The sequence below is a fragment of the Myiozetetes cayanensis genome, unplaced genomic scaffold (assembly GCF_022539395.1).
Source record: "Myiozetetes cayanensis isolate MyiCay16 unplaced genomic scaffold, myiCay2020 scf2-11, whole genome shotgun sequence".
Taxonomy (NCBI): domain Eukaryota; kingdom Metazoa; phylum Chordata; class Aves; order Passeriformes; family Tyrannidae; genus Myiozetetes; species Myiozetetes cayanensis.
The window spans coordinates 88,475,398-88,498,535 of record NW_026087411.1 but is presented as its reverse complement, the minus strand read 5'-3'; the positions used below and the strand labels follow the sequence as shown (position 1 = coordinate 88,498,535).

Here is a 23,138-nt window from a genome sequence, read left to right as displayed (position 1 = left end):
ACCCCACAGATTAAATTTGCTACAGTTGTGGGGTGACACCTGTCCAAACACCACTGTCTAGATAAATGAGACCCAGACCACAGTAACTCAAAGTTAAGAGTTTAGTTTATTTCACTATGTATGCAAAACATACAAACACTCACAGGTAGTCTTTGCTATGTAATGTGAACAGCTTTACATTCTGGAAATGCATTTGGGACATGAGACAAGAAGGTTAAAGAGTACGGGTAGTAACACAGTTTGTCTTTAGATAAGGGAGTCAGAGACTGACTTGAATGCACAATACCAGTTTCAAATGAATTATAGGGCCTGGGTATTTTGTCTGTGCAAGTGTGAAGAGTTTGAGTGTTGAAAAAAAAATTATATTGGAAATCACTTAAGTGATGTGCATCTGTTATTGTGACTGCTGTACCTCAAAATCATCCGTAAGAACATTTTTCACATCTTAATAGAACTAGCACCTGAGGTAACAGCTACTTCCTCTAAATTTGATCATATTTGCTCCTTAACTCTGCCTAATCAAGGCAAACAGGATTTCAGATCATAACTTCAGACCAGAATGTTGTTTCTATTCACTTATCGAAGTCCCACACGTGAGCAATACTCTGAAAGGGACCATAGTCATCGCTTAGATGTAATACTCAAAAAACTGTAAATAATTTTTATTTTTTTGCATGGTTTAAATCTCTTCAGTTACATCCTACTCAATATGCCATTCTTATAATAACAAAAATCTTAAATAAAAATAAACAATAATATTAAAAATACCTGTTTTGTTGCATGACGATGAGGCAAACCACCAACAAATATGGATCCTGTTTTAAGCCAATATGAACTGGACCAGAAATTTCTAGTTATAGTTGTATTTGAAGATAACTTCAGGATTGACATTTCTGCTTCACATGGTATCATGCTTTGCCTGCGTAAATTTAGAAATAGGCCCATTTTACCACCATATATTGTTTACATTACTGTCTATCAGACAAATTAATTAGGCCATTACTAAACCAACAAGGAAAGGAAATCAAGTACATAGCTTGTTTATATTACAGACTATAAACATAAAAGAAGCTGTAAGCTGGTATGTCTTCAGGGTTTGAACTTCCATTAAAATGAAACCATATTGTAAATCTGAGCAGAGTAATCGCTAAAATAAACCCAAATCACATGATAGTGACTGAATAAAAAAAATAGGTAATTTTTAACAACAACAAGAAGGCTTTGTAGTTTGAAAAAAAACCCACCTCTTGACCTCAAATATTTTAAAAAACCTTCTTTCTCATCACAAAACAAAAACAAAACCAAAAACAAACCTACAAAATGAATTTAAAACAAACAGCATTTTAGAAATTTCACTATTATATGTAATACTTATCATCAAAAACATCATTCCTAAAGCTGAAGGCAGTAATTTCAGGCCCTGAAATTAATATATCCATTCCCATTTCCCTCTCCCATCCAAACATCCTCTTTAAAGTGTTGCTTTTAAGAAAATACATAAATTTTCAACAATAAACAGAAGGCACTAAGCAAACAATTTGGTTTCCTTCAGTTTTTAATGATGCAAGGGTCATTTACATTCCAATAACCAACTGGCAGTTAGCACTTTATCTTCTTATAAGAAAGAACAGTGAAGAAATATCAGAACCAAACAAGTCTCTTATGTAGAAGTTTCTTTCAGCTTAATCTCTGTTTACATGAAAGAAATCAGGGTTCAATATGCTTAAATACACTCAAGTGCCTTTGTAAAATAGGTGCCATAAAAATAGTGAAAATAGCATATTCAGGAAACACTCCCAAAACCAGAAGGAAAACAACTCCAAAATTACAGCTCTATTACAGCAACAGTCCGTAATTTAAATATAATTCTATACATAAAGTATGATTCAGTTTAGCTTTGACAATGTAAAATTATCTTCTGAAACTTCTTAGTTACAAAAAGAGCGTTTGTTCCTTATTAAGTTTTCTTGCTTATTTTCTGTCAGATGATGATATATAAAGGATTTCTCACATATTATTTGATAAGGTCTTCAATAGTTTTTTGACTGAGAGGACTGAGTGAGAGGACTGAGAGTAAAAATTAATAACATTTGCAAACAGTTCTTTATGTTTTCACTGTAATTCTGTTTTGAGATACTTTTAGAAAATTATGCAATCATAGTTTTATCTCTTTAACAGAAAGGTCTGTAAATGTTTTTGTAAGAAAAATGGCCCATCCATACTATGGTAAATAACTTTGGGTGAAGAATAAAAAAAAAATTGTTTTGCTGCTAAAATAAAAATAATATAAAGAAATAAATTTGAGTTTTGATTCTTTGGACTAAAAAATAATTTTTTAATGGATTGGTTTATGGAATTTTTTTCTCCTCTCAAGTTTTTCTGATCTTGTTAATTAATAGCTACCATGAATGAGAAAAAGGAGCTAAATGTATCTAGACCTGCAATCAAGGAAAGGAATGTTTTCCTTACATATTTTGTAGATATTATGCAATGGCTGTATGTCTAAGCATACATACAAGGTTCTACATCACACTATTTTCATTATTGGATTACAAAGGAAGTTTGCTGATAATGTGTGTAACTGACACATACATTCTGTGTAGCTCTATTTGTTATGATTTGGTAGGTTTTCCTAAGGATTGAACCCAGTGTGACATCTTGGATATCTTCATTCGACAGAAGAAAGCTGAGGTGAGAGTTCTAAGGAAACAATTGAGATTTTTTTAAATATCTAAAATTTCTTCCCTTCCTGATAAAATGATATTGTAATCATGAATAAAAGTATAATTTTAAGATAGCAATATTTCTTAAACACTTTAAATCAGACTTGTTTTAATGTAACCTAATTCTTAAGATGGAGTGGAAGAAGTCAAGAATGGAACTGACAGGCTTTTTTTTAACTAATTCACAGATGTGTTAAATGAAGTAAACCTGCTCAAACATCTTCCTTTCTGTGTTTTTTGTTGTTGTTCTTTGTTGTTGTTGTCTTTTTTAATTATTATTACTTCTACATATTTTGAGATGTTAACACTGCAACTTGTTGCATGACCATGTATGTATTTCTATCACACAAACATCCTATTTACAAATGTAGTTCTTCTCACATTAGCTTTACACAGATTTGTTACCTTGTCTTTAATAGCTTATGTGATTGATATGCAGAAGTATTTTTGTGTGCCTATATAGAAAAAAGTTTGAAATTAATTCCCAGTATTTGTCAGAAAATGAGTTCATGCAATTCAAAGCATGAGCTGCCTTCACCCTAAGCTTATTATAATGTCAGCCATGCACCTCTGATTGTGTTTGATTGAATCTAGCCAGGTCTGACCAAATTAGAATAACAACTTTAAACTTATTGTTTAGCATTTGCTGATGATACAATCACTGTGTTATATATGCACTCTATGAAATTTCCATCAGTCTTTTAGAATAGTTTTTCTACAATCAGCACATTGGTGCTTTAAAGGTCAAGTAAGATGACAGAGCTTTTTGCATAATTATAAATGTGGAAATGCATATAGCAACTCTCAAGCACTTTTGCTAGGTAAGCTACCAGTAATTGTGCCTCAGTCCAAGCCAGCAGCAATAGCTCACAGTTTCCTCATTTGTAATCACATAAATGTAATGATTAAATATTGGACTATTAATTATAACCTGAAGATGAATTCTGTCCAAACAGTACTAAATCCATTGCCTAATGTCTCGCAGGTTAGAAGGATGGAAAGGTCAGGCAATAATTTGATAACTGCTGGATAACAGTACCTAAACATGACAGTGTGTGTATGAAATCCAAATCCTTTTCCATAATGTCCTTACTTTCTGACATTTTTCAGTGATAATTAAATGACATTTTTGGGATTATCATAAAATGTCAAAAAGGTAACAAAACAAATGGAGGAAGAGGAGGAGGAAAAGGGGGATGTTCAGATAAAGTATTAAGTGTCAGTCATGCTGTGTAGCCTTGCTGGAAATAAAATTCTTGAATCTGTTTTTTTTCTGATAGGAAAGGGAAATCTGTTCTAGAAATAAGACTGAAACTTTTGCTTGTCTCTAGAAATTTCACTCTGAATGTGACCTTTGAATGTTAAACAACAATAAGCCATTAACTAACAACCACTGAACTATTCAGGATGTAATATTAGAATTCAGTCAATTAAATAAAAGCGACAAGATATTTGGAAACATCTATGTCAAATATAAGTTGTGAATGCCCAGAAGCAAAGAATTTTTATTTTTTTATTGAAGGCAATTGTTTAATTAAAGCTGAGAACATTTTTCATTACATTTAATTATTATTTTACAGCTTTCGTAGCTTAAAAACCCACATTTTCTTCTGTTTTTCACTCAGTATTATTTTCTGGTTTCATACTCAAACTGTTCCTTGTAGTAGAATGTTTATTTCTGTAAAATTGCAACAAAACAATAAACCTATTGTCACTGATAGTTAACAGATACATTTTCTTAATGCACGCTTAAAAGGTGGCATCAATTTTGACTCAGTAGTGGTTTGAAATCTTCAAAGCTTTGCAAGGGTGTTTGAGGCAAGTACAGGAATGGAACATCTGGACCTCTCCAATCAGTAGGGTTGTGCAGGTTTTACCCTTGGAGATTTTCAAAACATGACTGAATAAAGCCCTGAGCAGCCTGGTCTGAGCTCTTGGCTGTTCCTGCTTTGAGCATGAGGTAGGGCTAGAGACCACTTGAATTCCCTTCTGCATTGAATTATCCTATGATTCTACAATCCTGAGACACTTTCTTCACCAAACCCCTGCAATCCCATACTACTATTTACAGAATAAGGCAGAATCTCTTATTGCCTGCAGTGCATTTATTTAGATAGAATATATACCAGTTACATTCACAGTCATTAAATTTTCACACTACAGCAAGATGCACTATTTTAGACTGCTCAAATCTATCGGTGCTGACTCTGCCCTACTGAGACACCAGGTAACACACACTTCCATATTGCTGATGAACTAATGAGCCAACAATCTATTTTTTTCTCATATGAGCAGACTCATATTTACAGGGCCCAAAGCTGATTTCTTGGTTTGGCCTTAGAACACAATTTAACTAAACAAATAACAAAAAATGAAGGAAATTATGTAAATTTCTCTCATAATATAAGATGGGGAGGAAATAAACTTTGTTTCATATTCTAAAGAATAAATAAATACAGTACCCCATTTTCTTTTCAGGGAGGTTACACTTACACTACTACACTAAATAGGTCCACAGTATAAGTTCAAATCCTGACATGTAATCATCCATATTTTTACAAAGTCATCACTGCTCCTGTTACAGTTGCCGCCGAGGTTAGCTATCACCTCCACTTATGAAACTCAAAAGGTTCCGTGTTAGTGCAATTCAGCAATCATTCCAAACTCATGTTGACAAAATATTTTGTCACAGTTATTTTTTTAGACATGACCTGGGACCTAGTTAGCCTCAGGTCCAGAGAACAGACTTCAGATTTCAGTTTTATTTACTACTATAGATTTAGCTAGAGAAAAGAAAAAAAACAAAACAAAACAAAACAAAACAAAACACCCCACAACGATCTATGCCTCTAGTCCTTTCTGTCTTTGCATTTTCCTGCTTCAGTTTTCTTGCTGCTCTCACCATACCAACCTTAAATACTACTTACAGACATTAAACTTAGAAAACAATATACACTTATTTAAACTTGATGTAGTTGTAAATGAAGTGTCATTTAGTGAAAAGCTTGGCTCAAATGAGAGTACTGTATTCAAGCATTCAGACCCTAGAAAGTTTAGAGTTGGATCTAGACTTGCAACACTAATTTATAGTGAAACTGAAAGAGGCTGTTGAATAAGAAGATAATTACATGGTGGAAATTCCTATTTACATCAACTCTGCAGGCCAACATTATTTCTGATCTCTATACCCTGTCTGTGTTCTCCTTAATATAATATCTATGCTTGTGAAATTGTGCCAAGGCAGCCAAAGAACATCGAATGCACTTTTAGTATCCATAAGTATGCTTTGATATTCCTTAGAAAATAATATAGAATAAAGTTTATGTATGTTGCCTGTTACTAGAGTCCTACTTTACTGTTTTTATGTTTTTATCTCTGCAAGAAGTTGTTTCAGAAGTAGAAAATTTTCATTCTCTTCAAGTGACACTAATGATCTCTTCTGAGATCCGATGCAAAAGAAAGTGGCTATGACAGGAATATTGTTAGTATTTATTTAGGTAAATAATCTGAACAAGTATATATCACTATACACAACAGATTTGTCTCTTTCAGGATTCTAAATTTTAATGTCTGAGTGTCTCCTTTGATTGCAGAGTTCTGAGAATATGTAGAATGTGATTTATACCCAAGATGTGGCATGACTAAGTAAGCTTTTATCTTAAAGAGACTGTAAAACAACAGTTTATATCAAACTAATTGGTGGCATTAAATCGCTATTAACTGTTATTATGATCAATTTAGTATAATTAAATCCACCACATTCAATGACATTGTTAGGAAAAGGTAGTTGCTTATTCTCTGTTGCCTCATAAAAAGTTTGTGAAAAATAGCCACTCTGTGCAGCATGCACATTAAAAAACATGCACAACATATTAAACTTCAATTTCATGATGGCTTTTTGTTTCCATTAAGGTGGATTTTTCTAACATTGCATTGATACAAAATAAAATAATGTTATTTAGCTGCAAAAATGTGCAGTAAGTTTTATACTTTTGTTTTGTTAGAAGATTTGATCAGTGCAAGTTCTTTTGTATACTGAGACAGATATGTAAGCAGAAAGTCCACTTTCCCTATTCTCAATTTCTGAAAAATAACTGCAAGATATGGAAATATTAATATCAAGATTCCCCGTCATCTTTTCTAGGTTTTGTCCATTTCCCTTATTCCTTTCTCTGTGAAATCTTAGTTCTTAAAGAATGAAGAAAGTAATTGTTGTAGTGACTTCAGAATAGCAAAAGGTATTCCTCCATGTCTGGCAGTGCAGAACTGATATCTTTAATGCATAGTGTTCAAAAGGACTGTGATCATGTATCATCAACAGTATAACACCATAGTTGTTTACTGAAGAGATCTTGTTTCTGAAAGAAAAAACAAATTGATCATTTTAAGAAGACTAGAGTCAAGCTAACATTTTAGAGAAATTCTGAAGTTAATGGAGGACTGTCAATATGTACAACAGCTATTGTGGAGCCTGGATCATCTCACTGGCATTTCTTATACATTTATAGGTGTGGTTTGACTAGCAGTTTAGGTAGAGGACTCTATATAATCTCTGGCAACATTAGTTAGTAACCAAAAAAAAGAAAGAAGGAGAATAAAGTGGTTTAAATATGGTAAAAACAACCATGTCTACTGAGGCCATGTCTCCCTTTGAAGGTATTCTGAATTGTCCCCCTTTTGTTAAAATGATTGCTCAAAAAAACCCCATAAATGAGCCCCCTCTTTAAGGACAGACTTTATTTATCACACGAGATAATCAGATTTTTAATGGGTTACTTTTTAAATAATGAAAATGTAGCAATAAGTGTGATAGATTTAATGAAAGCCTTGAAAGCAAACTTATTCTCTAACTTCACTATATACAGTTGGTCCTAAACAAAATCTCCCTCCTTCCATGTCCTTACAAGGCTCCCCTTAGAGCTTGCCACCTACAGCAGGCTGGCTGCTTTTTTTTTCCCAGGATTTTCTCAGTCTGCGCTGTTGCTGCAGACTCTGCAAGCTCCATCCTGTCCTTCAGGGAGACAAAGCTTATTTGCTTTCAGAAGAGGTGCAATCTCTCTGACTCCAGATAACTCAGATTGAAAGGGAATCATGTGGGATAAAGTAGAGAGACAGCTTCTTTCTTACTAAGTAGAAGTAACAGTATTCACACAGCACTGTCTGAATAAACAAGACAGCTGTACTGCTTGTTCTGCTCTCTGCATATCCCTCTTCCTTCAGTGGAGAAAAGGATGGCTTGCATCATCTTTCAAATACTCATGCCACCTCACGTTTGCCGCAGTACAATGACTTTAATAAAAATTTATGCCTTCAGGCTTCTGGATGCAATGTGTAGAACTGGCTAATGATTTTTGTTTCTCCATTCTCTGGGACCTGTCTCAAATAACAGAGCTTGAGTTTTGCGGTGCAAAGATATCTAGGAGGTAAAAAAATCTTTAAGGTGAGAGTGAATTACACCTCTCAGATGTCTATCATTGCTTGCTCTCACAGTCAGGGCCACATACCTGAGACATAGGGTTAGCAGGGACATAAGGGAATCTTGACCCAAATTTTATTTTCAGCTTTTCACTGAAATACTGGCTGGGGTTTGTCAGACAGAATGATCTGTACATATAAATTACCCACCATTGCTACGGGTTTGGGAAGAGGTGACCACAGTAAAGTGTATCTTAGGAAAATATTTAAGAAATAGAAGGGTTTGATTTAATTGAAGTTTATGTCTTTCTGAACAAAATATTGGTTATTTATGACATAGAAGAGGTCAAACTAGTGGTCTCTTGGTGGTCAGATGAGTGTGGCCTGAAACTCTAAACCCAAGAAATTTTAGAAATTTTGTCTTAGATAGAAATGGTAGCCTATGGTGCCTTGTGATGCTGTGTTCAAATGATGTAACATGTTCATCCATAGAGGGAAAAAGAAGTTCTATAAAATATTTTTTAATTCCTACACTGTTATTTTTCTCACTAAGCTTTCTTTGTGATAGCTGGTATATTTACTCCTTATTAATATGTATCCATTGTATAAAATATATTGTTATCACATGTGAAACCCTGAGTTCTTAAAAATCACTTTGATTAGGAAATCAAAGCTCTCAGCACATGTAAGTGTATAAAAGAAAGTACTGGATTGTGTGCATTATATATTTTAGGTCTGCTTTCCTCAAAACAAAATCCCTACAGAAATAAGATACTGTTACATTCTACTGCTTTTTATGAGGAAAAATTATTTAAAATGTATAAAAATATGTCAGCTGATGTTGTTACTACTTTGTTTTAAAAATTATCAACTCGGGTTGTTTTGATAAGAAAATTATGAATGTTCTGTGAAGTTAATCATGTGAACAACAGAGTTAAGAGATATTGCATAGATCTCATGGGATAGAACAGGATTTAAATACTCTCAAACTGAGAACCAGCTAAGGACATGTCCTGAGGAAAAGCCTCCAGCAAATACATAAATTGTTGAGACAATATCTCCAACAGATATGGTATTTAGTGAAATGCAGCAGTCAGTAAGAGAGGGCATGTTGTTTCTTTGCTTTTTCTAATGAAGACAAACAAAGAAAGGCAATTGTAAGTAAGGAAGAAAATTAACAATTTTTGAATATAGAAATAAAATATAATTTTGTTTCTCCATTCTCTAGGACCTACCTGTCTCAAATAACAGAGCTTGAGTTTTGCGGTGCAAGGATATCTAGGAGGTAAAAAAATCTTTCAAATAGTACAATACAATTCAAATAGTAGAACCTGTAATTATGATAGAGTAGTTCTGCCATTAAAGTTTAATATGTTCTCTTTTCAGAAAAAGACAATTCAACCTAGCTAGTATTTTGAAAATATCTAAGATTAATAGAAGATTACTGCAGTGATACACTGTACTTGAAACTTACTTCTGTACACAGAAATTAAACTTATTTCTGTACACAAAAATCTTCTTCAGCTACAGAAGTCCGTGCTTACTTACAAAGCAAACTGGGTAAGTATAAATTCACTGATGGCCTACCACTTTCCTTAATATTTCTTCAAAAGCAGATATCATCAATGCTTTCTCAGTATTCAATCTATTTATGGATCAGTTTGCTTATCTGTGTTTTTAGTGTTTTTATCTGTTTTGCTTATCTGTGTATCTAGCATCCACAAAGGCATTATTTCCATAGTGCTCTAACTCCTTAAAGAGGGAGGATTATCATAGAATAATAGAGTTGCTTAAGTTGGAAAAGACCTCTAAGATCATCGAGTCAAACCAAACCTACTACTGCAAAGTTCCCCATGTCCCTAAGCACCACCTCTAAACATCTTTCATCTCTATACTTCCAGTGATGCTGACTCAACCACTTCCCTGGACAGCCTCTTCCAACAATTAAAAACCATTATTGTGAAGGAAATTTTCCTAATATCCAACCTAAACTTCCCATGGTTCAACATGAGGCCATTTCCTCTTGTCCTGTTCCTGTTCCTCAGCCTCTCAGGAGGCTGAGCCCCAGCTGACCACAAACTCCTTTCAGGTAGTTGTAGAGAGTGATGAGGTCTCCCCTGAGCCTCCTTTTCTAGAGGCTAAACAACTCCAGCTGCCTCAGCCACTTCCCAAAAGATTTGTACTCCTTACCCTTCACCAACTTCTTTGCCCTTCTCTGGACATGCTCCAGCACCTCAATGCCTTTCTTACAGTGAAGGGCCCAGAACCAAATAGAGGATTTGAGGTGGAGCCTCATCAGTGCTGACTACCAGGGGGACATTTGCTGCTCTGGTCCTGCTAGCCACACTATATCTGGTTCAAGCCAGGATGCCAGTTGCCTTCTTGCCCACTTGGGCACACTGTTGGCTCACTTTCAGCTGGCTGTTGACCAGCACCCCCAGCTCCTTTTCCTCTGGGCAGCTTTGCAGACATCCCAAACTGGTAGCACTGCATGGGGTTGTTGCAGTGTCCAGACTCATATTAGGTTTTTGAACAAAAATACAATATGAGCTGAAAACTGTTATTGATTGAACATTTATTCCTAAGAAGCACCATCATTTATATTAAACACTTAACTGCCAAACAGGAAGATAAAGTACATTGAAATTAAAAAGTATCTATGAGATAAAGTAAGCAATAAAATTAGTCACAGGAGGGAATATTATTGGCTTGGTTCCCTTTCAACTTATCTGTGAAAGGATTAAAATCTAATTAATTCTCTCTAAGTGTATGGTACAAGGTAGCAGAATGAACTAGAAAGCACATATATTTTACCTAGCAAGATTTCAAAACTTTTCGTCTATTTAGTGTGTTTTGATTCTTATTTGATTTCAGTCTCACAGTTCATAAATCAGAGCCTCTTTGGATTCTATTACTTCAATCCAGTATTACTGTTTCTTTGGCACTGACATGCTCTGCTAGCTGCAGTAGTAGTGTCACTGTGTAACAGGAATCTTCAACCCCTAGAAATTAGCTTTCCATTTTTGAGCTACTTGTGCCAAAAGTAAATCCTTTCTATTGCAAAGCCAGCATCTCTTCCCTTTCAGAAATATTCTGTAATACCCTTTTCAGAGGATATTCTTCACTTCTTCCTGTTTTTCTGTGTGATAGCTACCATAAGTGTTTTAGGTTAAATTTCTTTATCTCTGTCCAAAACATTCTGATAAAAGAATCCTCCTCATTTTCTTGATATTTCATGATCAACTCATTCTTATTTTCCACCTTGTAAATCTAAGTCTTGACAATATTTCCAAATTTTTCATAATTTTCATTCCATTTTAAATGAAAATACCTCTTTATCTAAACTGTATTGTCAATCATTTTTTTCACTGACTTAGCATCTCTGCAATGTATATTGTACATTAAGTAGCAGATATAACCTAATTAGGACAAGAGATACAGATGAATTTAGGAAATATAACTGTCATTTTATTATCAGTGTTAATATGTCATAAATAGATTGGACTAATCGTAATAAACTGGATTTTTTCCAAGTAAGCTCCATTGAGCTGGGAAAAGTTTCAGACCATATAAAAATTAGAAATTATGAGGTAATTCAGTACTTGTGTTGTTTCACATTAATTTTACACTAGATATTTGAGGAGGAACTGAAAAAAAGACCAGTATATCCATGGCTAACAAAGTATGTTTGTGGGACTCTGTCAGTGGCCAGTTTACAGATGCAACAACTTCTTAAATTTTTTGTACTAGTAATATAAACCAGGCTTAACTCTGCTATGTTCCAAGTATTTCAACAAACATCTTGCAGCTGATGCCAATCCATTGATAGCTTCCATGGGAACGGTCCAGAAAATAAAAAGGCCCTGAAGCTATTTTTTACCAAGAATATATTTCTTACTGTATTTTTTTTAATATATAATACACTTTTCTAATTAAGCAGCAGCCATTGCTAATAATATCTTGTGACTTACACTGTTTTTTGAGGATATGGCCCATTAAATATGTTTTCATTAAGAAAAGTAGATGACATTTACACGGTACATGACACAAGAGATGAATGACTTCTTCACCTACATGCTGTTATGTTAACAATGAAGGTCAATGTTCTGCACCTTTGTGATAAAATAAAAACAGAAATTTGCAATGAAAGTGAAATAAAAAGAGCCAAAGAAAAAAAAAAAAAACAAAACACAACAACAAAGAAAAAACCCCGACCACAAAACCAGAGAAGCATCTGCAGGTTTTGCTAACCACTTTATCTATCATCTGCTTATCTAACCTGCCTGAAAGCCCAAGGGAAAATATGAGCTTTGTAACATGTTCTGAAGGAGAATAATACAGCATATTTTGCACCATACTGATTTTCTCAGACCTTCGTAAAAAGTTGGCTCAAACAACCAACATACAAACTCCAGAGTGAGCATATGCTGCAATATGGCATGATTAGAAAGATCTTTTTCTTACTAGAGGAATCAAAAAGTTTTACATCTCTAAAGCAAGAAAATCAATCCTCAAAAGTCCTGTAGGTAACTACTACAAAGCTCAAATTACTCTTTAAAAAGCAATTGCCAGATTTTGTAGTCAGTTTTCAGACTGATGGAACACCTACACCAGATTTCTAATCCAAATGGTCTTGGTTGATTAAAAATAAATTTCAAAGTGGATAGAATCACATTAAAGAAAGAAGTTCTATTCATGACATCTACTGCATAACCAATTTAACAGTGGATAGATTTGCTAAAACAATGGGCAATTGTGATTTAAGATTAAAATTAAAATAATTTTTTTATTTAATTGAGGAAACTATTTTTATTAGTATCGAGAGAATTGCTGCTGAAATGGAGAAGAGTGGACCAAGAAAAGGCAAATTTCTAATATTGCTGCTGCTGCAGTTTGACTTGTTTCTGCAATACATGTCATTTTATGAACTTGTTTTGGTGACAAAGATTGAAAAAGGTAAATCTTAAAGCAGTTCATGAAGGTAGTTAAGGGCTGGAATCAGAAGATTGTGGTAGAACATCCCCCTTATTGCCAGTCAGATAACTGTATCTTCAGTGGAAAACCAAACATGTAACTTTCCAGTGTGTGAGTCTAAAATTTCCTACCCTTCATAATATCCTGCAGAAATCTAATTCCTGTGGTATATTGCCCATATCCATTTTTCACTGCATTTGTCACTTCCCTGGTAACATTCTTAAGAAAACCAAAATGATAGTCAGAAATATGAATGAAACAGCTGCAATGACTTTCATTAATAGACTTCATACACAACTATGGTATTTTACATCTAAAATGGAACTCTCAGGCATTTGCTGAGAGTTTGCTCTGAGTTTGCAAGGTTTACTGAGAGTTTGCAAGGTTTGCTCTGAGGTAAACCTTGGTAATGTGTTGGTTTTAGCAGCCAATGCCATAAATTAGATTAATATTTAAATTATATTAATAATTACACAAATCTGTTGCAAAATGTTATATCCTATCCCAAATTGTTCAAGTTATCTCAGATTTTGATGCCAATGCAATCCTTGTATTATATCCAAATTTAATAAAGTATTATAATTGTTGTAGTCAAAATTTTCTATCATAATGAAAATGAACTTCAGTAATGCTGTTAATTTACTTATAGCATTACTAATCTGGTGAACTATGAAAACTGCATAAAGCACAGTCTGACAGTAATATGCATGTTTATTTGCAAATATTAGAAGGTGTGACATTTCTTTTATTCCCACCAGTAATTATTTCTTTTGGATAAAGGAAGTAATAAAATGTTCCTCTGTAAGCAGAAAAGGAAGATATTATCACTATCTAATTTTCACTGTATTTCAACTTGTATTACTCAACACTCACTACTTTTAAGTCTACTTCTTTAATTTAATACAAAATTGTAAAGGTAGTATATTCTTTGAAGATGCCTTATCTTCAGTAGCTGAAATGCATTGCTTTTAGTGAATTGGAAAGACAAAAAATTTTCCATCATAGGACTACTTTAAAAGAGCTCCAAACAATTAGGACTACATTAAGTAATAGGAATTAACATTTTCTTTCAAAAAATATTACAAAATCTATTTTTTTATTATTATTATCCATGATGTCTGTTCATAATACCTAACATATGCACAACAAAAAAATTCCATGCTCTGCACATCCACTGTTAGAATATGCAGTATCTCTTATATTCCCATCTTGCCCTCACCAACTTCCCAGATACCATTGTTCAAAACTTGCTTATCTCACTGAAAATCAGTTCCTAAAAGAGTAAATGTTTCAAAGCTCTAGAAAGTTGCTGAATAAGTTACAGTAATTTCCCACCAAAGTTATTTAGTCTCACTACACTGTATTACTTTGCAGTTGATTAAATGCTAGCTTTATACAAGTAATACATATTTCCAGATTAACAATGGTGACACTGACAATCGAAGCCAATTGTCAACAATATATATGTAATTTTCAATAAAGAAAAAAACATGTAAAGCTCTTATATATACAGCATTTTTTTTTAATTAACTGAAGCACATGTGAAAATGCATGAGATGACAGTAAGAAACAATTCCAAATCTTTCTGACATCTGTATCACTAAGATTTTAAATGTTATAATCATAGAATCACAGAATTGTTTGGGTTGGGAAAGGTCTTTAAAACCATCAAGTCTGACTATTAAACCAGCACTGCCAAGTCCAATGGCCCTAACTGCCATATCTACATGACTTCTAAATCTCTCCAGGAATGGTGACTCAGCCACTTCCCTGGGCAGCCTGCTCTAATGCTTTACAGCTCTTCCTGTGAATGTTTTCTTTTCCTAATATCCAACCTAATATCCTTGGGGGAAGAGACTGACCTCCACCTCAGTACAGCCTCCTTTCAGGAGCTAAACAGCTAAACAGCTGCAACTCCCTCAGCTATTTCTTGTAAGACTCATACAATTAGCCTTGACCATCAATCCAGTCTGCCCAGATCCCTCTGCAGAGCCCTCCTACCCTCCAGCCCTCCTACCCTCCCTGATAAACACTCTCTCCCAACTTGTTTTCATCTGCAGAATGTCATCTTAAAACAGTGTCCAAAACTGTTTCCAGTCTTCTAAAGTGAATAGAAGGATTAACTATTAATTGCTCAGTAATCAATCTGAATCACAAAAATGGTATGCATTCCTCCTTTTTCAATAGCAAAAATCAGTGTGGTCCATTTCCTGAGCTGTCCTGACATGATGTATTTTCTCTGCAAAGGAAAGATAGCTCTTTCTTCCTTTCTTTTTAGGCTCAAAATAGAGTCTAATAAAAAATAGAAAAAATATAAATTAGTTTGTTTTTCTTTCCAGCTATTATCATAGGTTGATTTACAGGTTCAAGTTATTTCCTTCTCAAATGCATAAAATAAAATTGCACCAGGGTAATTAATGGATCTCGGAAGGATGACCATGACATGGCAGTTCTAATGCTCCAGCACCAGGGGAAAGGCTGATTTTCTTAAATTCTCCCACATTGCTGAGGGTTCAGGTATTCATACTTTTATTTTCTTCAGGATCTTAAATCTTTCTTAAAATGAACAAAAAAAGAATAACAACTGAATTCTAATAGATTTAAACTAGTTAACCAACTAGAAATTTTATGTTTCCAGTACTTATCCACTTTCTTTTGCACTTTGGCATTCTCCCTTAGTTGTACTTAATGGACTTACAGAGTACTTGAGTATTGAGTCACTATTCATACAGAAGCTGCTTAATGCCTTTATGATATTTATATCTCTTGTCTAAAAATAATTTAAAATCTGCCTTCTCTATTTTGATATGGAAAGGGAGTTATAATCAGGACTGCACGTGTTATTGGATTTTAGAGAATCCTACTTTTATCAGTGACGTAAGAGATAGCTGTGTTTTATTTCTTTCTGGTACGAGGGAGCTTACATTTGCTTTTAACTTCCATTAGCATGGTTTGGTTTATGGTATTTGCTTTCTGGATGACAAACACAAGTGCAGTGAATTACTGGCCTTTGTTCCTTGCATTAATTTGTGATGTTACTGTGTGGTCTGGAGCTTAAATGTGGTTTACCATGCTGGAAAAAAATGATGAAAGAGATGACAGCTGAAATGCAGCAACCAGCTGTGGTCCTTCTCACTGACTACTCTCAGCCATACCTGAGGCATCAAGGTATAATACAGTGGATACACTCACCACTAGTTTCCCATTGTTGCCCTGAAAAAGTTCTTCATTTAACTATGTTTGGACAGATATAGCTGTAGAAGACTTATTCCAGTAAAAGGCTTTTGTTCCTCCTGTACTTCTCCACAAACTTTTTAAGAAGTAATTTACTCCTGAGAGACAAGTAGACAGCTAGATTTCTTTCTTCTTGCTGGACAAGAGGACTTGTACCTATTTCAAGCTGCCTGATAGGAACCAGGCACCTGGAGAGCTCACTAGGTACCTAACTGTCTTATAAACTGAAACTAAGAATTTCTTTTCTGAGGTTGTAGATTCTATCAGCACAGATATTTGGTCATTAGACACATCTATGTACAAAGAACTTACTACCTATATAATTTTCTTTTCATTTTATTCTCCTTCAGTTGCAAGTATTGATACTTTCACAGGAATAATATATCCTATTATGAGTTGCAAGTCAGTGACAGCAATGAAAGTCGTGATGCTGCTTCTGCCTATCTATTTCATTTCCAAGATTTTTCTATTAGTGACACTCTCATTGTTGGAAATTCAGATATTTCAGGAATTGAGTAGTTTGGACATACTGCGCAGTATCTTCCCTGACTGCATGTTTATGTTTGCTATGGTACATGATTTCAATGAGAATAAATTTATTTCCACTAAACACATTAGGGATGTGATGAGCACTGTCCAAGTGTACTGTACTTTTAAAATTCTTTCCAAGGCTGCGTTGTCATCCACACTGCCATAACATGACTTTATTGCACATGTTCAGGTATCATTCATAGTTAATGAGGTTTAATATCTTTGCAATTTACTAACTACCCAACCTACAAGATTTTTGAAACAGTTATAAATATAGACAACAGTAAACTTACCTAATTTGCACATGATACAAGTGTCCATCGTCCACTCTAGCAGTGGTAGTGATGTTTTTGACTTCTGCTGCTTCATCACATGAAAACTGGTACTGTAGTGGGAAAAAGTTTTAATTACATTATTTCTAATACTTAAACAATTGAAGGCTTAGAAATGTGAATTTTAAAATAGCAGATGGTTTCATAAAAATCTGAAGGATGTCATGCGTATCAAGCAAAACTAATGTTTCATTAAAAATTCTGGATCAGGAAGCCTATCGTCCCAGAAATATACAAGTGCACATACATGCTTCCTACCCTGCATGAAAATGCTTTAATCTCTGTGTATTGTACAATCAGATATTATGGTTCTGAATTGCAAAGAAGCTGACCATCTGCAACCCATCTGAAATTAACACTGGCCACGGGTGAGTTTTACTTACCGTTTTATGGCTTCCTTACACTTCCAAACATGTAATGTAGCATGCAGGCTTGAGCATTTTGGAACACCATTTAATTTCCTATACTAATGTGAACAAGCACTTGATTTCATGGTTTGTCTGCTTGTAATTGTAACTTGATTGTGAGCTTAGAACCATTTGTTCATTGGGCTTTAAATCTACATTTAATTGACCAGCTTTGTGAATGATTAAGTGAATTCAATTAGTTTTAACATGACACACTGGGATCTCTGAATAGATTTGTGTCAATTAAAGTACTTTCATATTTTATGGTGCTTATGATATGTTAGAAAAATATTTTTCTGCATCATTACTTTACCATGAACACAAGTAAGATGAACTTAAAGCTGTCAACATTTTCTAAACCTTGGATAACTTCCTGCCCATGACTAATCTCATTTGTTCTGGATAAAGATAGTCACAATATAACAAAAGACAGTAAATCACAATATTAAAAAAAAATAAAGAAAAATACTATTTTCTTCTTTTTCTGTTTATCTTCATATATCTATTTAGTATGGTCGTGCTTTTTAAACATAAGGCAAATATAATTCAAATATACTGTTTCTAACAATCATTTCATGGTTCTTACAGAAGAAGAATATAATTACAGGTAAATTTTGGACATTTTTAGCAGGAATATCCATTGTGAGAAAATTAATTTTTCTTTTAATATCTTTTTATAGCCTCTTTAGTATCTGCCTATCTCTTCATAAAGCTCAAGCTTTAGATCTTCCTCAGAAAGGAAGGAAGAATTTTTCAAAGTCAAAGATATACCATGGTCACAATTCATTCCTTATAGTTTATAAACAAATATATTCCTAGGCTGACCATGAAAGCCAAGCAAATTTTTTTTCTGATCCTATGGAACTGTGATTTAAGTAATAAATGAAGTTAAAGGTTTCTACTCAGAGGCACACAGTAAATTTTCCTATGACACTTCACTCAGTTCTACAGCCTCCCTTATGATAATTTCAATGAAGCTGTACACGAGGTTCAGTAAGTTTAAGCTTCATATACAAAATACAATAACTCAATTTGTATCACTTTTAAAGACAAACCCCACACTCTTTATTGCTGTGTTTTAATATGTACTTTTTGTATGAGATTCCAAATATAATCAATATAGGATTTTCCTTAAGCCCCAACTCTTATGAGACATATCAATCGTATTAGTCATGAATTGGCCATAACGGATAGTAAGTTTTATAACTATCTTCCTTAAAATGCTAAAGAATGTCAAGACTCTCTGTAGCTTTATTTACTATCTTCTACAGTAAGAAAAAGAAAAATAATATTGAAATTTTTACAGATCCTAACTTTTATTTACTTCTCTTTCAGTGGGATATTTTGAGGCCTTACCTGTAAGGTACCATTATCGATGAAAAGCCGAATTAAAAAATGTTGTATTGTTTCTGGGCTCTGTTCAATATTTAAAAGGAGTCCATGAGGATTACAGGTCTTAAATTCGAGATAGATGAAGTTTTGTATGTTCAAATGTAAGCCTTGAAATTCCAGGTAAGAATTGCCATAATAGCGAGCATAACTAAAATCTGTAAATAGAATTTTGAGAGGTATAAGGTTTTTAACACATTTTTCTTCTTCACACACTGTTTTCTTATTCTGCTAGTGGTAGCAAAGATATAGGATATTTTTTTACATCTGCCAAGGAGACAGACATGAATCTCAAAATTGATGTTGGTTTTCTTCTGTCAAAGATAACACAAAATGTTAATAAAACTAGACATAATGGTTTTATCAAATTATATTAAGAAGGCATTAAGCTAGGATCAATGAATGACTATAGAATAGACTATGAAGACGATCACACTTGGTACATATCTGGTAGCTCAACATAAGTCAAGTTTTTTTCAAAGTTAGGTGTTTAATCAAAATTAGATCCAGGAATGAATGGGTTAGAAATCTTTAAAGAAACCATTCAGTTTGGGAAGGGAGGAAGACATTCTACAGTCTAACTATGAAAGTGACATCTCAAATACATCAACTATTTTGTTCTAAGACAAACAATGTAGGGCTAGGGTGAAAGCTGAAAATATCCTTTGTGACTACCTCTAGCTTGTCTGTTTGATTTATCTAGATACCTCTTAACCTTTAGCACCCTGTGCTGTAACTTGCAAGGGCATATGCAGCTCTTATTTAAATGGAAAAGGTATGTGAAATCATGGCTTCAAGCCCATCAGAGATGACAGAGAGCTACACTTAAAAGGACCTCCTTTAATTTTTATTTTCTCTCTCTCCCCCATCTTTTCTCTTCTCTTCTCCTTTTTTTTTCTTTCCTTTCCCTTTCCTCTCCTTTTTTTCTCTCTCCTTCCTTCCTTGATACCAATCAATGACCAGTGTTGCAAAAAAAACCCAAACCCAAACCCCAAAAACAACAACAACAACAAAACCCTTATAATTTTAAATGCATTTGATCTTTAAAAAGTCTGGTTTGTCTTAAATTTTATAGACAGGACAATTTCTCTAAGGAAATGTTTTAGAGAATTATCTCCAATACCTAAACCTTGTTTGGTTTCCTTCCTGAGCTAGCCACTGAGCTCTAAATCTTTCTTTCATTCCTTTTGCCTTGAACTCTCCCTGCACATAGTTTTGCTTCTTCCAAGAACCTCTCAGTTATCCCCACAGTCTTTAGATATGAATATCTAACCTCTTATATATATATCAGAGATATACTGATATCTCTTTTTCATGACTCAAGTTAGGAGATCAGCTTGACTGAAAGAAAGCAAAGTTGCACAGAATAACTCTTTCCTGCGGTCCTAACTCCTTCTGTCACTTTCTCAATTTTTTGGAGGTGGGTTGTTTTGTTGCTTTTTTCTGCATTGTTCAGCATATAATAGTAGACACGTGAGAAAAGGTCAAAACTACATCAGCTCTTCAGTGCTTTGCTAACAAAAGCCATCTGAGCCCCTAGATCTTACAAAAGAGTAAAATCGATAATTGTGAGAAGAATAAAAAGGTGGGAACAAATCCATTTATTTATGACCCCCAAAACTATAATCTAAATCTGAGGCCAGACTGCATTATCTACTAAATTTCAAGAAAACCTAAACAAGCACAAGCTAGTGGCATCTACACTGAGATTTCTATGTATAATTGCAGCAAGTACACAAAGCACTACAGATAAAAAATGGACTTTATTCTGACTGACATCCATTTCTATTTACATGTCCACAAGTGATGATGCCTTGCAAGACAACACAATGCATTATTCCATGCGTTTGAGGCTAGTTTGGCTTCTTTTGGGAAATATGTTTGTGCTCCTGAACAGAGAACTTCACAAAATAATTATCTGCAGTAAAATTGCTGCAATTGCTCTATGTCCATAAATATGGAAAGAATTAATGAGAGAAAGCACTGAAGAATATTTAGCATGCTCCAGGTTTCTTTGAAACCCACAAAAATGTGCTACTCAAATCACAAATAGGCTACATACCTTTCCACAATAGCTATTAACATAAACCACTGGTGTGGCTTTACCTATTAAGATTCTCACATTGTTTGTAACAGTACACAATCTCTTCTTATAGAACATAAGCTTTACTTATAATCCTTCTGCTATACCTACATGCAGCTTTTTCATTTGACCTCTAGAGCTGGCTTCCTAGATTGCTTTTTGTCCTAACAGAGACTGCTCATCATCCAAGCCTTTAGAACAAAAAAGGAAAAATTGAAGCTGTATTTTATCTTTCACCATGAATGTCTAATGCTTGCTTTCCTAAGACACAGGAAAGCCCTTTGGCCTATAAAATCCTTTCAGCTGTAGCTTGCTCCCCTGTGTACGTACAGCTCTCTGTGTTTTTCTGTTTACAAGAATTCATGTTAATGTCAGAATGTTAAAAGGTTTGAGATCCAGCTGTAAAGGTAAGTGGATACACAGGCAGATCTGCAACCCAGTTCATTGTCATGGTTCATTAACTCTTGCCACTGCCTACTGGGTTTCTCCATTCCAATGAGTTTCAGCTGCACCAGCTTCAGAACGGAGATCTGCAAATTTAAAACTTCTTGAGGGCTACACAGTTTAAATTCTTGGTTTTTAATGGTAGGTAGGGATCATAAAAACTTTTAATATGTCCATGAGCATGTGCTCCTGGTGATGGAACTTTTGTCTCTATATATTTCTATGTCTAACTCACACCCTGCAGTTTGTAGGCATTCAGGCACAAAGAGGATTATGATGATGCTTTTTTTCTTTATTCTGCTATTTTCTTTTGTTATGCTGCACCTGGGAACAAAACACTCTTGTTCAAGCTTTCAGTTTTCCCTTTTTCCTGAACACATCCATCACATCTTTTGCTATTCTTTTAATTAGAATTATCTTAAAAAATTCAAAAATCACTGCCTGTGGGAAGAACTCTGTCATGAAAAATCCAAACAATTAATTTTCTATTTGAAATTCTTATTTATCTTTATAAAGAAGGGACACATCTCTTACAGTATAAAACCATTTTAATACAAAAGTTGTTTCAAAACTGAGGAATGTCAAGCGAAAAAATAAAGTTTCAGAAAAGCAAAACAAAAAGTCCATTGGCTGTTAATGGCTCAGGCTTAAACAAACAGCATGCGAGGAGCAATGCTTCCCCTGGGACAGCCCATTAGTTTCCACTCTAAAAACTGCCATAGCTTCCTCAGCTGGGGTGTGCTCATGGTTCAGGGCAGGCATGGCCAAAGGCCATGTCCCCACGTGTGTGGGCTGTTGAGACAGGGAAGTCTGGAAGCTTGGGATCTCTGGTAGCAGGAGGACAGTTTGTGATGGACCAGCAGACCTGCAGCTGACCAGGGTATTGCTGAAGGCAAACAAGATTGTACAGGAGACCCCTCAAAGCCAACTCAGCCCATAGCTGGTATCTGCAGAAGAGGGCGAAGATGAGTGAGATCATTACTGAAGATTCTTTTCTGTGAGGTGTGGAGGCACCAATAAGACAGTTCAACCTGATGTCCTCAGAGGCTTGTCTGGTCGGTTGGCTGTCTGGTAGGGTCAGGATTTGGGATTCTACACAGGGACCAGCAACGTTTGCATAGCTCACACACGGTTAACCCTTGTAACTTCTCCATGTGGGCACCAATAACGATACCAGGGTAACCCAGTGCATCAGGAGTGACTGCAGAGCTCTAAATATGAATGAAAAAGGCATGGGGGGCCTCAGTCCTGCCATTAAGGAGGAATATCTTATGAAGAGGTTAGAGCCTACAGTCAGGTACTTTGTAGACAGGAATAATAGAAGAATAAGTTGAATTCCTAAATTGAAATAGGTATCTTACCACAGTAGAAGCACTTTTGCTGTCCTAACTACAAAGAATTCATGTCTCCCTGTTTTTTTTTAATGTCATAGAATATCAAAACAGGGTTAATAGATAATATTAGTAATATGATGCCTTTTTTTTTTTTACCACTTTTACCCCTATTTCATGTGGCCTATCCATGTAACATTTTCTTTTTACTCTCAATATGCTGAAAGTACCTCAGCTTTGATTTTCCTTATAATTCTGGAGGGGGAGGGTTGAGA

General features: G+C 34.6%; 1 protein-coding gene across 1 annotated transcript in view; it reads right to left on the bottom strand.

Annotated features, from left to right (window-relative positions):
* Window positions 1-23,138, bottom strand: part of LOC126640159 (protein eyes shut homolog) — a 673,551-nt gene that overhangs the window by 256,267 nt on the left and 394,146 nt on the right. The window contains exons 23-25 of the mRNA XM_050315721.1: window positions 18,973-19,163; window positions 17,171-17,262; window positions 769-919 (exon numbers count right to left, since the gene is read on the bottom strand). Coding sequence (XP_050171678.1) covers window positions 769-919; window positions 17,171-17,262; window positions 18,973-19,163 — 434 coding nt within the window. The remainder of the gene's footprint in view (window positions 1-768; window positions 920-17,170; window positions 17,263-18,972; window positions 19,164-23,138) is intronic.